The sequence below is a fragment of the Silurus aristotelis genome (genome assembly GCF_946808225.1).
Source record: "Silurus aristotelis genome assembly, chromosome: 27".
In the NCBI taxonomy this organism is placed as follows: Eukaryota; Metazoa; Chordata; class Actinopteri; order Siluriformes; family Siluridae; genus Silurus; species Silurus aristotelis.
Window position 1 is genome coordinate 454,537 of NC_139600.1, and position 13,178 is coordinate 467,714.

The 13,178-nt window shown below is 40.8% G+C and overlaps 1 protein-coding gene across 5 annotated transcripts in view; it reads left to right on the forward strand.

Moving 5' to 3' along the window:
• LOC310721003 (catenin alpha-2) overlaps positions 1-13,178 on the forward strand; it is a 234,519-nt gene that overhangs the window by 205,685 nt on the left and 15,656 nt on the right. For all 5 annotated transcript variants that reach the window (XM_083532179.1, XM_083532180.1, XM_083532182.1 and 2 more), the window contains 3 exons: positions 5,112-5,204; positions 8,294-8,450; positions 9,601-9,801. In XM_083532179.1, coding sequence (XP_083388305.1) covers positions 5,112-5,204; positions 8,294-8,450; positions 9,601-9,801 — 451 coding nt within the window. The remainder of the gene's footprint in view (positions 1-5,111; positions 5,205-8,293; positions 8,451-9,600; positions 9,802-13,178) is intronic.

Consider the following 13,178-nt stretch of genomic DNA (forward strand, 5'->3'; position numbering starts at 1 on the left):
TCTGTTGTCTTAGGAACCAGGCAGATGAATCATAATGATTTAGATGGACTCCTAAAGCTTTAAATACCTTCAGGTCGTATTTCTTCTTGGTTGCCGGATTGCATATGGCTGCTCTGCATGTTTTCGTAAAAAAATTCTTAAATGCATTGAATAATTCTTATTATACTATATCATGTCCTATTATAACTCCTGTTCAAGAACCTTCCGTCCTCATGCTAATTCTTTTCATATCTGATAATTGGAAATAGACTATAGCCTGACCGTCTCTGTTGGAGGTTTAGAACAGAGACACAAGTCATCTTACCTGAATTCAGCCAGGCTTCAAAGCAGAACTCTGTGACCCAGCTGCATGCTGGCCAGTGGCAATTAGCATGTCATATATTTTTTTTCCCTTTCTTTCTTTCCCTCTGTGTTTCTCTGAAGGGGAAACCGAGGGCAGATAGACTCTAATAAGAACACCAATCTGGCAAGAGATGTGAAGTCGCACAGTCATACCCAAATTCCACGCAATGCACGAATCGATTCCACTCTCCGGCGTTCTCCAGAATGAAGTGCTGCTTATAGAAATTTTGAACGACGAACGCATGATAAAGGTCAGATGGACAGATGTCCATCTGGATGGAAGTAGTAGCGCAGTGGATAAGATGTTGGACTTCTGATCAGAATGACATGGGTTCAAATCCCATCACCAGCAAGCTGCTACTTCCTGGGCCTCTAAACCTCTATTGCTCAGCTGTTTAACTGTAATGGGGTTTTGGGTGGTTGCACAAAAATGGAGAACCCCATTGCATCAAGAACAAATCTCTAACTACAGATAGACAGCAGGCCTCCATCAGGAAATTAGATGATGTATTTTTGTTTTTTCTTTATTTACTTCTTTATTAATTATTGGAACATTGCTGCTTTATACAAGAACAGTTTTTTCTTAAAATATTATTTATTTATTTATTTATTGAATTAATAATCAGCTTATATTTTCCAATAACAAGTTTTGCTACTTGTAGTGATTTTCTTGCTAATTCAAGGTTCCTTAAGGTCACAGTGATGTTTCATTTTTATATTTTTCTCCACAAATAGCACAAATGTCCTTTTTGCAGTTGGCTCTATTCTGAGACACAGATTTTTCCGTATAAAAGCTCTGTTTGTTTCTGTGTTTGTGTATTCCGGACGAGTGGAAAAAAAAACATTGTGCATTAAATGCGCGTTGTTTCTCGTCTAGTTCACAGCCATGTCACAGAGCAATCTGCAACTTTTTTGCTCAGAGAAACAGTGTTGGAGAACTTTTGTCTAGACTCGGATGTGATCGGAATGAGACGTAATTACATTTCTGAGAGCCGGTTTTGCTTTTAAGGTTCAGCTATTGAAATCGTTTTGGATTTATTCATTTAAACAATCGAGGCACAATTCAGGTACATGTCTGAATTAAAAACATAATTATTAACATTGCGCCGGCCCATTATTCTCAAAAAAGCTCCAACGAGCAATTTCTGAGAAGCAGCCTGGACGAATAAAACGGAAAAAAAAAAAAAAAAATTAATCTTTAAAGTGTCCTGGAAAAAAAAAGCAGAGACACAATAACAATAGTAATATCCATATTTCTGTGTTTTAGACTCTTCATCCACTTTGCAGTTCATGGTTAAATACATAAGTCCCTGATTTTGTTGGTTCTGGACCGGTGGGATTCTGTCGGAGCGATTTGCGAGTAGCTCTGGTGTGGATGCTCTTAGCTCCCTGCTTGTGCGCTTCCCCAATGGGCCACACTTCTCAATCTTGGCCATGGTGTCAGTCTGATTTACTTAAACTCTATCCAGGGACATGGCAGGCAATCGGCTCGACCAGTCAGGCAAACAGCTTCTCCTAAAGTCAAGCTCTTTCTCCAGGTGAGAAATCCTGCCATTGAAGAAAAATGTCTTAGTGAGTGCTTGGAACATTTACCTTCCCTCTTGAACATTGAATAGACTTTACGGCCTGCTGTATTCTCAGGGGAAATAAAAACGGACACCACACACAACTTTTGCTATGTTTCCACACGGACAGATTTAATTACAAATGTTTAGTGATTGGAAATGATTTTACGCTGGTGTTAATTAGTTTTAGTTTTTGTAAAGAAAGATCGTTGTGAATTAATGTGTTGCGTGGAAGGTTTTAATTTTTGCCTCTTTAATATTTATTTATTTATATTTGTAATAAAAATGCTCAAACAGAAATGCGTGCTGCATTAAATGCGCGTTAATAAAATGAGTGCAGTTAAAAATGTACTTGCGTAAACACTTTACTATATTTTTTAACACATTACTTTTGACAGCACTGATATATATACTGTATACACACACACACACACACACACACACACACACACACACACATACACAATATGGTAAAAAAAAAGTATTAGGACACCTAAACTTTTCTGTCACATGTGGTTCTTCTCCGAACTGTTACAACACAGCTGGAGGCACACAATTGTATCGGATGTCCCTGAGAGCTCACTTTAACTCACTTTAACTTGGAAACCCAAACCTGCTTTAGCATACGGTTTCCATCATCTGGAGAGAAAGATCTTGAGTGGGCTGCTATAGAGCTCTGAACACTTTTGTGATGATTAGATAAATAGATTAGATTAGATTAGATTAGATTTGATTAGATTGGATGGATGGATGGATGGATGGATGGATGGATGGATGGATGGATGGATGGATGGATGGATGGATGGATGGATAGATAGATAGATAGATAGATAGATAGATAGATAGATAGATAGATAGATAGATAGATAGATAGATAGATAGATAGATAGATAGATAGATAGATAGATAGATAGATGAATTTGGTATGCTTGATGACATAAGCATTATCTTCAAACACAGATCTGTAGAAGTGTCTTCATTGTATAATCTGAATGAAGAGGACACGTGTCGCACAATCAAGCCGAGATCTTCCCGAGGTCTTTTTCAGCGTATCATGTGATAATACGTGAAACTGCACCGCTTTTCATTCCAGCCAATCAGGAGTCACCCTCCGATTCCAATTGTTTTTTCGGGTTCATCTTGATGCCCAGGTGAGGCTCCTGCTTGGTTTGAAATAAAAAGCACTTGATCAGATTGGACAAATTTGATGTCTAATCTCACAGCCTACACTGGAATCTGAGCTAAAAAATCAATAATTTGATGGCAAAAACCCAGAGATGTCACACCATGTTGTGAGCTTGCTCTCGGAGGCTCATTTTCTTCTTCGATGGAAGACGAAACTCCTTTTATTTGCCAATAAAACCATTAAAATGAGGACTGGCATCACATGAGGCCTTTTTTTCAGAAAGTAGAAAGCAAAAAAAAAAATCAAGAAGGTTTTTTAACTAATTGCGATGACTTCTTTTGGACGGGATCGGACGCTGCAGCTTGGCTTGTGCTCACAGCATTGAGAAGGAATTTAGTGTCAGAGGCATTAGAGGAGACATTTCCATCTTTCAAACCACACCTGCCAAAGGAAATCATTATTTACCTGCAAATGATTACCTAGCCCAGCTAGCTAATGGCTCGTATGCTAGCTTTATCTAATCGCAAGTGATTCACAAGTGGAATTTTCATTATTAGAATAAATATATATTAACTTTATCAAGGACAGTTTCATTCCATGCTAGCTAGCAGGCACACTAAGTCCATGTCCACACTAATACGTTTTTATTTGAAAATGCATATTACTGTAGGCGTAGCCTAGATTAGCAAGATGGTTCTCAGGCTAAATTACTTCATTGTTGTAGATCATGCTTCAACCTTGGATGTGAGTAGTAGAGCATAATTAGATGAGAAACTGAATTCTAAGATTTGAGTTTTTTTGCCATAGTTCAGGGCAAATCCTCTTAAGCTGGGTCAGGTTGGATGTGGAGCATCGACACTTTCAGGGCTTTTTGGAGATGCTTATTAGGCTTCAAGTTAGAGCATAAGAGTTGTTCCTAAGACAACAATAAAACAATGTTGTTGTGATGTAGGAAGGTGAACCTTCGGCCCTGAAGGTCCTGAGCAACGTGGAACAGGATTTTATTGAGGATATCTCTGCTCCGTTCAGCTTTGACCACGACCACTTGCTCAAAAAAAAAAGGAAAAGCTGCAGAAAAACACTCTCACAGCATGACGCTCCCACCGCCGTGCTTCACTTTTGGGATGGAATTGGGATTTCGGTGCTAGCTTTAAAGCTGCAAATGATCATTGTTAATGATTTATTTTGTAAATAAACTCTATGTGGTCAGATGAGATACGGATGTATAGCGTGTGGGATAACTGAGCCGGACACGGAAAAGGTATCGGACAGCAGGGTTCTTGTCGATCATGTTTCCGGCTGAAAACGAAGTAACACAGCGTTCTGTTGTAGCCGGCGCCATCTGCTACTTTAATTACACACCGAGACGGGCGTCCGGATCAAATGCTTCAGCCACATGCTGCCACACACTGCCGTGATCATTCGGCATATTCGGACCTAATGAGGACGACTCCTCGGTAGCGCCTCAGCACGGCTAGCTAATCACTGCTGACTTACCAAATGGGCTCCAATTAGGCCCTCTCTCCATGCACTCGGTGACATTTCAGGGGTAATTGTGTTTCACGATGGCAACTCACGAGTCGGCTAGTGTAGCTGTCACCTCCTACACAAAAGACTCAGGTCCAGGGCCTCGTTAATGTTCTGGAGCCCGGGTGGACATTTAAATAAAAAAGGGAGAGGGGATGGTGGTAATGAAAGGGAGGCGGTCGCGGAAAAAAAATCCACATTCTTCATGCGAAGAAATAACAAACACTAATCTAACACTTGAACGCGCGCTAAACCTCTGTACATATTTTGCCCTGACATTGCCTTTACAAGTCAGGCATGAAATCCCCGAATGGCGTCCGCAGAGCTGATAGCTGACGACATGAACAGCAAGAGGACCTTGTGTGTGTGTGTGTGTGTGTGTGTGTGTGTGTGTGTGTGTGTGTGTGTGTGTGGAAGTGATGTGTGAATTAGCAGGTCAGCATGATTTACGCAACTAAATGGCCAAGACTGCCTCGTTGCTCATGTGTTGTTTTAACAAAACAACAGAGAACCCAAAATCTCACCTGAACTCTGTCTTTCGGTCCATGTAGGTGGCGAATCTGGCATGTTCCATCTCCAACAACGAGGAAGGGGTGAAGCTGGTGCGCATGGCCGCTACACAGATCGACAGCCTGTGTCCTCAGGTAAGAACAGCACTATTACAGCTGACTCTGAAAGCACCCTTTCAGGTGTAGATTTGGATCCATAATAAACTAAACAACCCAGATGTGACCCAATGAAGCTGCATTTTTGAAGGTTACACATACTAGAAGTTTGAGTAAATGTCCAGTGGCATAGCATGTTATTTAAGCAATAATCTATCTTTACTCTGTAATATCTGGCAACATCAGGTGATTTAAAAACCGAGTGTACAGAATCCTATAAGTTGAGTCTAAATACAAGGAACTTCCTGCATTAATATTATTCATACCATTTAGAATTTTGATGTAAATACAATTGTTTTGGGAATTAAAAGCATCTTTGTTTTTACATTTTTATTTACAGCATTATCATAATTATTGTGGGAAAATCGGTAGTTGAATTTGCAATCAGACAACGAGCACCCCCATTTAACCGAAATGGTATGATCCTCAATTCATAACACCTCTGTGAAATTTGTGAGATCGATATTCGAATCAGACTCCTACTATCGAAGCATCGAGTCTTCCAATATTCAGGGTCACTTCTAATACATCAGTCTGCATAGTAGTTCATGTGAGGAAGTGCAAAGAGATTTCAAAGATTAACAAAAAATCGCCAGCTTTCGATCCTGTTCACTATAAATACTGGATTGTGATTGGCTGGAAGTTTATTCTTAAAAACACCTGTAACCATAGCAACATCAAGTTGTGAGACAGCTTTTCTACACATTTCCTTATGACCTTCATTATTGAGCTCCATGAAGGAGTTTTGCATGTGCTGAAACTTGATAATGGTGAGTGCTGTGATTTTGATAAATAGCTCTAGTCTGATGAATTTATACGAACTGGAGAAGAAAACATATATAACGAAAAAAAAAAAAAAAAAAAAAAACCAGAAACAGCACTAGGAGTAAACTTCTACAGCTTCATTATAATACAGACTTGTAGAAATGTAAAAATCCCAACCTTGGCACTACTTTATGTCTGGGTGTGATGTGGAGCAGCAGAATAGTCATATTTTAAATAAGTAATAAATATTTATTATTGTGATTCATTCGGTCAGTTTTGGTCTGCAAACATCAATGACAGCTTGAACGCCTCAATGCTGAAAATTGACCGTAGCTTCACCTCAGGCTGTTGTTCACCTTCACCTCATGTCAGTCAATTTATTTACAGTATTAACGTTATTAATGTTGGCCAGCTTCAGGGTAAAAGCTGCTGATGCGCCACACGTCTTCTCCTTTTCCATGTACACCCCTGGGTTCGGTCGGTTCTGGATCAGTGACCCCAGTTGTGATAGTGTTTGGACAAATGAAGGAACATCTCTTAGTGTCACCCGAAATAAGGAGTCTGGATTTATTCATCTGATCAGATTTTAATGTAGCGTTTAATAAACAATCGCAGGTGATTTCTATAAAAGAGGTTGTTCAAACAATTATTGATAATAATTCTAGCGAAGGGGTGAAACAGTGATGCTGTTAATCAGGTAATAATTGAATAATTGGCTTGAGATTGCAAAGAAATTTGATTAGGGAATATGTTGTCCATCTGCTTAGAGTGGATTTGAATGTGGAAGCATGACATTTTCCCTTCACTTGAACTAGACACAAAACCTGATCCTCCATGACACACAAATCCAGCTCCATAAAGATCTGCTTTCCATGGTTTAGAGTGGAAGATCTCCTGCTGTCAAGTTCCAACCCTATTGACAACCTTTGGGATGGATGTGAACACCCAGGCCTCCTCACCCAACCTTAGATAACCTGCTGCTCACACGTTCACCAGCGGGCACAATTACATTCACTAATCTCCCTACTGGCATGTTAATGAGAGGTGGAGAAAACCAAAGAACATCAAGGGAACCTATCTGGATCTTATCCATCATCTTATCCAGAGATAATAAATATCATTCAGCAATACAGAAACATAAAGCAATAAAAGAAGTGAGACTTTCTCACAGCTCTGTTTTACCCTATGGACAGAAAAGCTGTGGAATATCCTCAGTTGTGGAACTAAGCGATCTGCTCATGCTATGGGCTTTGATGTACATCTCCCAGGCACCCAAGTTCTCACCAGAGCTTGGTGTGAAAGTGCAGAGGTTGCGCATGCATCGCTGTCTCAGGCACTGAGATCTCTCAGAGCTTCGAGACAAAAAAAAAATAAAAAAATCAATTTCGAAGTTGAAATTGAAACTCAATAAAGATGAAGCACTGAGACTCTTCACAAGGGTCAATCAGACCAAGAGATGTCTGAGACTCAACCATGTGGTCCATCTGTTCTGTAGGAGATAGTGTTGGGAACTCTGTCTTTGATTGTTATTTCCAGATGTGGTCTTGGTTAATTGATTTTAAAAATCCACTTCCTGTTCTGAATGGTGGCTTCTTGATAACATAAACGGGGAAAGGGGATTTTTACTTGTCACATGTACATTACAGCAGAAATTCTTTATTTGCATTTCCCAGTGATGTTCAGAATCTAACATGATCCAGAGCCCCTGGAGTACAGAGGGTTAAGGGCCTTGCTCAAGAGCCCCAAGAGTGGCAGCTTGGAGATACTGCAGCTTGAACCACTGACCTTCTGTTCTGTAACCCAGAGCTCTAACAACTGAGCAATTGAGCAGAATTTGTCTTCCTTCCATATCAATCCATCCTCCCTTTCTTCCTTTCTTCCTTTCCTTTCTTGTTTTAGACAAAAATCACACAACAGAAAGTAAGTGTTTGACACTCGGTGTGTTGTAGGGTTGTAGGGTATATATACAGTATATAAACAGCAGTATGGGCACTGCTGAGACACGTGTTTGAACAACACCAAACTTGACTAAAGTATTTATACTACTGTAATGATCATGATGATCTCGATTAACAAAACATCTCTATTACAGTATACTTCCACTGGAGAATAGATCTGTGGATTTCCTTTAATCACAGGTTAATGATCCGAGAGTTTTTAACACACAGTGTATTACAGAGGAAAACCTGCCTGAATCCTGCCACCAGGCTGCAGTGGGGTTTGAACAGAGTGGAATTCCCACGAGGACCCGTAACACAGTTGTTATTTTGGGATTGTGCTGATTTGGTCCAAACTTCACGCAGGTGATCAACGCTGCCCTGACGCTGGCGGCTCGTCCTCAGAGCAAGGTGGCTCAGGACAACATGGATGTGTTTAAAGACCAATGGGAGAAGCAGGTGCGCATTCTGACCGAGGCTGTGGATGACATCACCTCTGTGGATGACTTCCTGTCTGTGTCAGGTAAAGTAAAGTGTCTCAGGTGCATCATTTCTTCATGATGTGCAAAATAAATGACACTTCAGACAAAGTCAGAAATTTAAACACTATTCCATCAATTACGATTGTTTTTTTTCTGAATAAATTCACATCATAATTTCATCATTTTAAGCCACTCATTGTGAGATTTAACAATAAACACCAAACAGTAAGGTAATAAACACCACAACTTTATGCCAGTAACAATCTAGACGAAGGCAATAGACACCAGACACTAAAGAAATAATTACCAAACACCGAGAAAATTAACACCACAGCAACAAACACCAAACAACCAGGCAATCAACACCACGCACCATCAAACACCAATGCAATTAATGCCATGGCAACAAACCCCAAACATCAATGCAAAAAAAACTCCAACGCACTATAACTGTAAACACTACACTCCAACACAATAAATGAAAAACACTACAACAATAACACCCAAACACTAACTCCAAACATAACCAAACACAAAAGCAAAAACATCAATCAACACCAAACACCCCAAAACAACAGGGCAATAAACACCAAGTTAATAAACACCAAACGCAAAGGCAATAAACATCACCCACTAAAGCATTAAACACCGAGACAACTATCACCAAACACCAAGTTAATAAACACCAAACACCAAGGCAATAAACATAAATATCACCAAACAGTGAAGTGAAAAACACAAACATCACCAAACACTGAGGCAACTAACACCAAACACTAATTTAATAAACATCAAACTCCAAGAAAATAAAGACCAAACACAAAGGCAATAAACCCGTAATCACTGACAGTAAACACTACACTCAAAGGATATGAAGAACAAACTGCAACAATAAAACTAAACAATAAAAAGGTTAGAAACACCAAACACCAAGACAATAAACCCTCTTTTTTTCCTTTTATTTGCACATAAATTGTATAAAGCAGCAAAAATCTAAGGAATCTGCTCCTTCTAATGAAGAGCTTCTGGCTCTAATCAGCTCTGTGCACGCGGCGGTTTACTGTTGTAATTAATGACACATCGAACTTTGGGTGTGTCTTTGCTTCTTTTTTGCTGGAACCTTTCTTTCTTTTTTACTCCTCGATTTGTTTGAACTTCTTCTAGCTGCTTTTTTTGTCTTGCTTTCTACAGAGAACCACATCCTGGAGGATGTAAATAAGTGTGTGATAGCTCTGCAGGAGGGCGATGTGGACACGCTGGACAGGACAGCAGGGGCGATCAGAGGTCGCGCCGCTCGCGTGGTCCATATCATCAACGCGGAGATGGAGAACTACGAGCCGGGCGTGTACACCGAGCGAGTCCTGGAGTCCATCAAGCTGCTGTCTGAAACCGGTGAGCTGCAGCCCCTGTGCCACTACAACACACTTCACTTACCAACTATTCATCATCTCACTGTGCCATGTGTGGGCACGGACCACCTGTACACGCTTCCACACTGCGCTTTAGCTCCGAGCTGGTGCTGGTAAGAAGATGGTGGTTGAGGAGCAGAAATGATGCTCGCTGAATAGCAATGAGTTCTCCGGAATAGAGTCGAGTGGAGACCAGAATGAAAGATATTTGACAATTCCACAGAATTTGCGAACACTCAAGCCTGACGTTCATCTAATCCGCAAAAATATCAGTCGTTAATATTCACTCTATCTGGAAAAATTGGCTAAAACTCTAAATTTTTCTGAAAGATTCCGAACTTCATACTTAAAGCTGTATAACGTTCCTGAGATTTTGTGGAAATTCTGAATAAATGCAGAACAGAAGTATGTCCACTAACTCTGACTGAACTCTGAACTGGGTGTGGCCTGAACTTTAAGCTCTATAAGTTCTACTTTTGTACTCACTACTTCTCCAGCAGTACTCGCAAACACCTCAGACGTAGAAGGTCTAGAAGTGTCTGCACTGTGTGGAAATTCTCAGCTAACAGTTCCTCAACCTCAGCTACATCCTTCTTTCCTTCCTACATTTGTCAATTAGTTCTTTCTTTTTTCCCCCCTTTCCTATATTCCTATATTTCTTCTATTCGTCCCTCCTTCCTTCTTGCTCGAAAAGCTCTTACCCTTTAGAAGTAAAGTTTTGCAGAGATCTGACCAGGTCTTGTCTGAAGGAGTGAAAGAGTGAAAGTCAGAGAGGACGTCAGTGTGAGATGGACTTGAGGTGCCACCAGTTGCTCTGTTTAATGCTCGTTCGTCTTGCAGGCTTTTTTTCTTCTTCACCACCTTTCGTACTCCGTTGTCAGTTTGTGGAAGGTAGTAATCTGGAGTCTGATGGACACCACCGTGAGCCCAAACACAGCAGTGTCACAGGAACACTGAGATTTCACTCCTGCTGCGGATCCACTGCTTTTAAATTACACTCCATCAGAAGCTCTCGCTGACGAGAGGAAACTGCTTTTATCTCAGCTGCAGAGCCGCCGCCGAGAAAAAGAAATAAAAAACCACCAGCTGCCACGTGATGTAGTTTTCACTTCTCACGTAACTTCGTTATTGTTTAAATTCAACTGCTGAGAGGCTGCGAAGATGAGCGCGACTGTGCTGACTGTGTTTGTGTGTGTGTGTGTGTGTGTGTGTGTGTGTGTGTGTATGTGTTATTGTGTGTGTGTTACTGTGTGTGTGTGTGTGTGTGTGTGTGTGTGTGTTACTGTGTCTGTGATTGTGTGTGTGAGTGTGTGTGTGTGTGTGTAAGTGTGTGTGTGTTATTGTGTCTGTGTGTGTGTTACTCTGGGTGTGTGTGTGTTACTGTGTGTTTGTGTGTGTGTGTTACTGTATGTGTGAGTGTGTGTGTAAGTGTATGTGTTATTGTGTCTGGGTTATTGTGTGTGTGTGTGCGTGTGTGTGTGTGTGTGTGTGTGTTACTGTGTCTGTGATTGTGTGTGTGTTATTGTGTGTGAGTGTGTGTGTTACTGTATGTGTGAGTGTGTGTGTGTAAGTGTGTGTGTTATTGTGTCTGTGTGTGTTACTCTGGTTGTGTGTGTGTGTTACTGTGTGTTTGTGTGTGTGTAAGTGTATGTGTTATTGTGTGTGTGTGTGTGTGTGTGTGTGTGTGTGTGTGTGTGTGTGTTACTGTGTGTGTGTGTGTGTGTGTGTGTTACTGTGTGTTTGTGTGTGTGTTACTGTATGTGTGAGTGTGTGTGTGTGTGTGTAGGTGTAAGTGTATGTGTTACTGTGCGTGTGTGTAAGTGTTTGTGTTACTGTATGTGTTACTGTGCATGTGTGTGTTACTGTTTGTGTTACTGTGTGTGTGTGTTACTGTGTGTGTGTGTGTGTGTGTGTGTGTGTTACTGTATGTGTGTGTGTGTGTGTGTGTGTGTGTGTGTGTGTGTGTGTGTGTTACTGTGTGTTACTGTGTGTGTGAGTGTGTGTGTTACTGTATGTGTAAGTGTGTGTGTGTGTGTGTGTGTGTAAGTGTGTGTGTTATTGTGTGTGTGTGTGTTACTGTGTGTGTGTTACTGTATGTGTGAGTGTGTGTGTGTAAGTGTATGTGTTATTGTGTGTGTGTGCGTGTGTGTGTGTGTGTGTGTGTGTGTGTGTGTTACTGTGTGTGTGAGTGTGTGTGTGTGTAAGTGTGTGTTATTGTGTGTGTGTGTGTTACTGTGCGTGTTTGTGTGTGTGTTACTGTATGTGTTACTGTGCGTGTGTGTGTGTTACTGTTTGTGTTACTGTTTGTGTTACTGTGTGTGTGTGTGTGTGTGTGTTACTGTATGTGTTACTGTGTGTGTGTGTGTGTGTGTGTGTGTGTTACTGTGCGTGTGTGTGTTACTGTGGGTGTGTGTGTGTGTGTGTGTTTGTTACTGTGTGTTTGTGTGTGTGTGTGTTACTGTATGTGTGAGTGTGTGTGTGAAAGTGTATGTGTTATTGTGTGTGTGTTACTGTGTGTGTTACTGTGTGTGTTACTGTGTGTGTGTGTGTGTGTGTGTGTGTGTGTGTGTGTGTGTTACTGTATGTGTTACTGTGTGTGTGTTACTGTGTGTGTGTGTGTGTGTGTGTGTGTTACTGTATGTGTTACTGTATGTGTTACTGTGCGTGTGTGTGTGTGTGTTACTGTTTGTGTTACTGTGTGTGTGTGTGTGTGTGTGTGTGTGTGTGTGTGTGTGTGTGTGTGTGTGTTACTGTATGTGTTACTGTGCGTGTGTGTTACTGTTTGTGTTACTGTGCGTGTGTGTTACTGTATGTGTTACTGTGTGTGTGTTACTGTATGTGTTACTGTGTGTGTGTGTTACTGTATGTGTTACTGTGTTTGTGTGTGTGTGTATGTGTGTGTGTGTGTGTTACTGTTTGTGTTTCTGTGTGTGTGTGTGTGTGTGTGTTACTGTATGTGTTACTGTGTGTGTGTGTGTGTGTGTGTGTGTGTGTGTGTATGTGTGTGTGTGTGTGTGTTACTGTATGTGTTACTGTGTGTGTGTGTGTGTGTGTGTGTGTGTGTGTGTGTGTGTGTGTGTGTGTGTGTTTCCTTTTGTTAAATCCTTGAGGAAAGTGTAAAATTGAACAGTTCTGTTTGCTTCTGTTTAGAAAGGGTTTAATATGTGCAAGTTCATATTTCTTCCTCTGGGAAACAGAAAACGACAGAAAACATGTTATTTGCACTACAGAGTCTGATTGGTTTTCTTTAGGAGCGTCTCAGACAGCTGCAAAACACAGGTTTATATCGAGATGTTGTTTCTTGAGATGTTCCGTTCCTGTTTAGGACCAGCTGATGTAAGGAGTCTCTAGTGTCTCAAT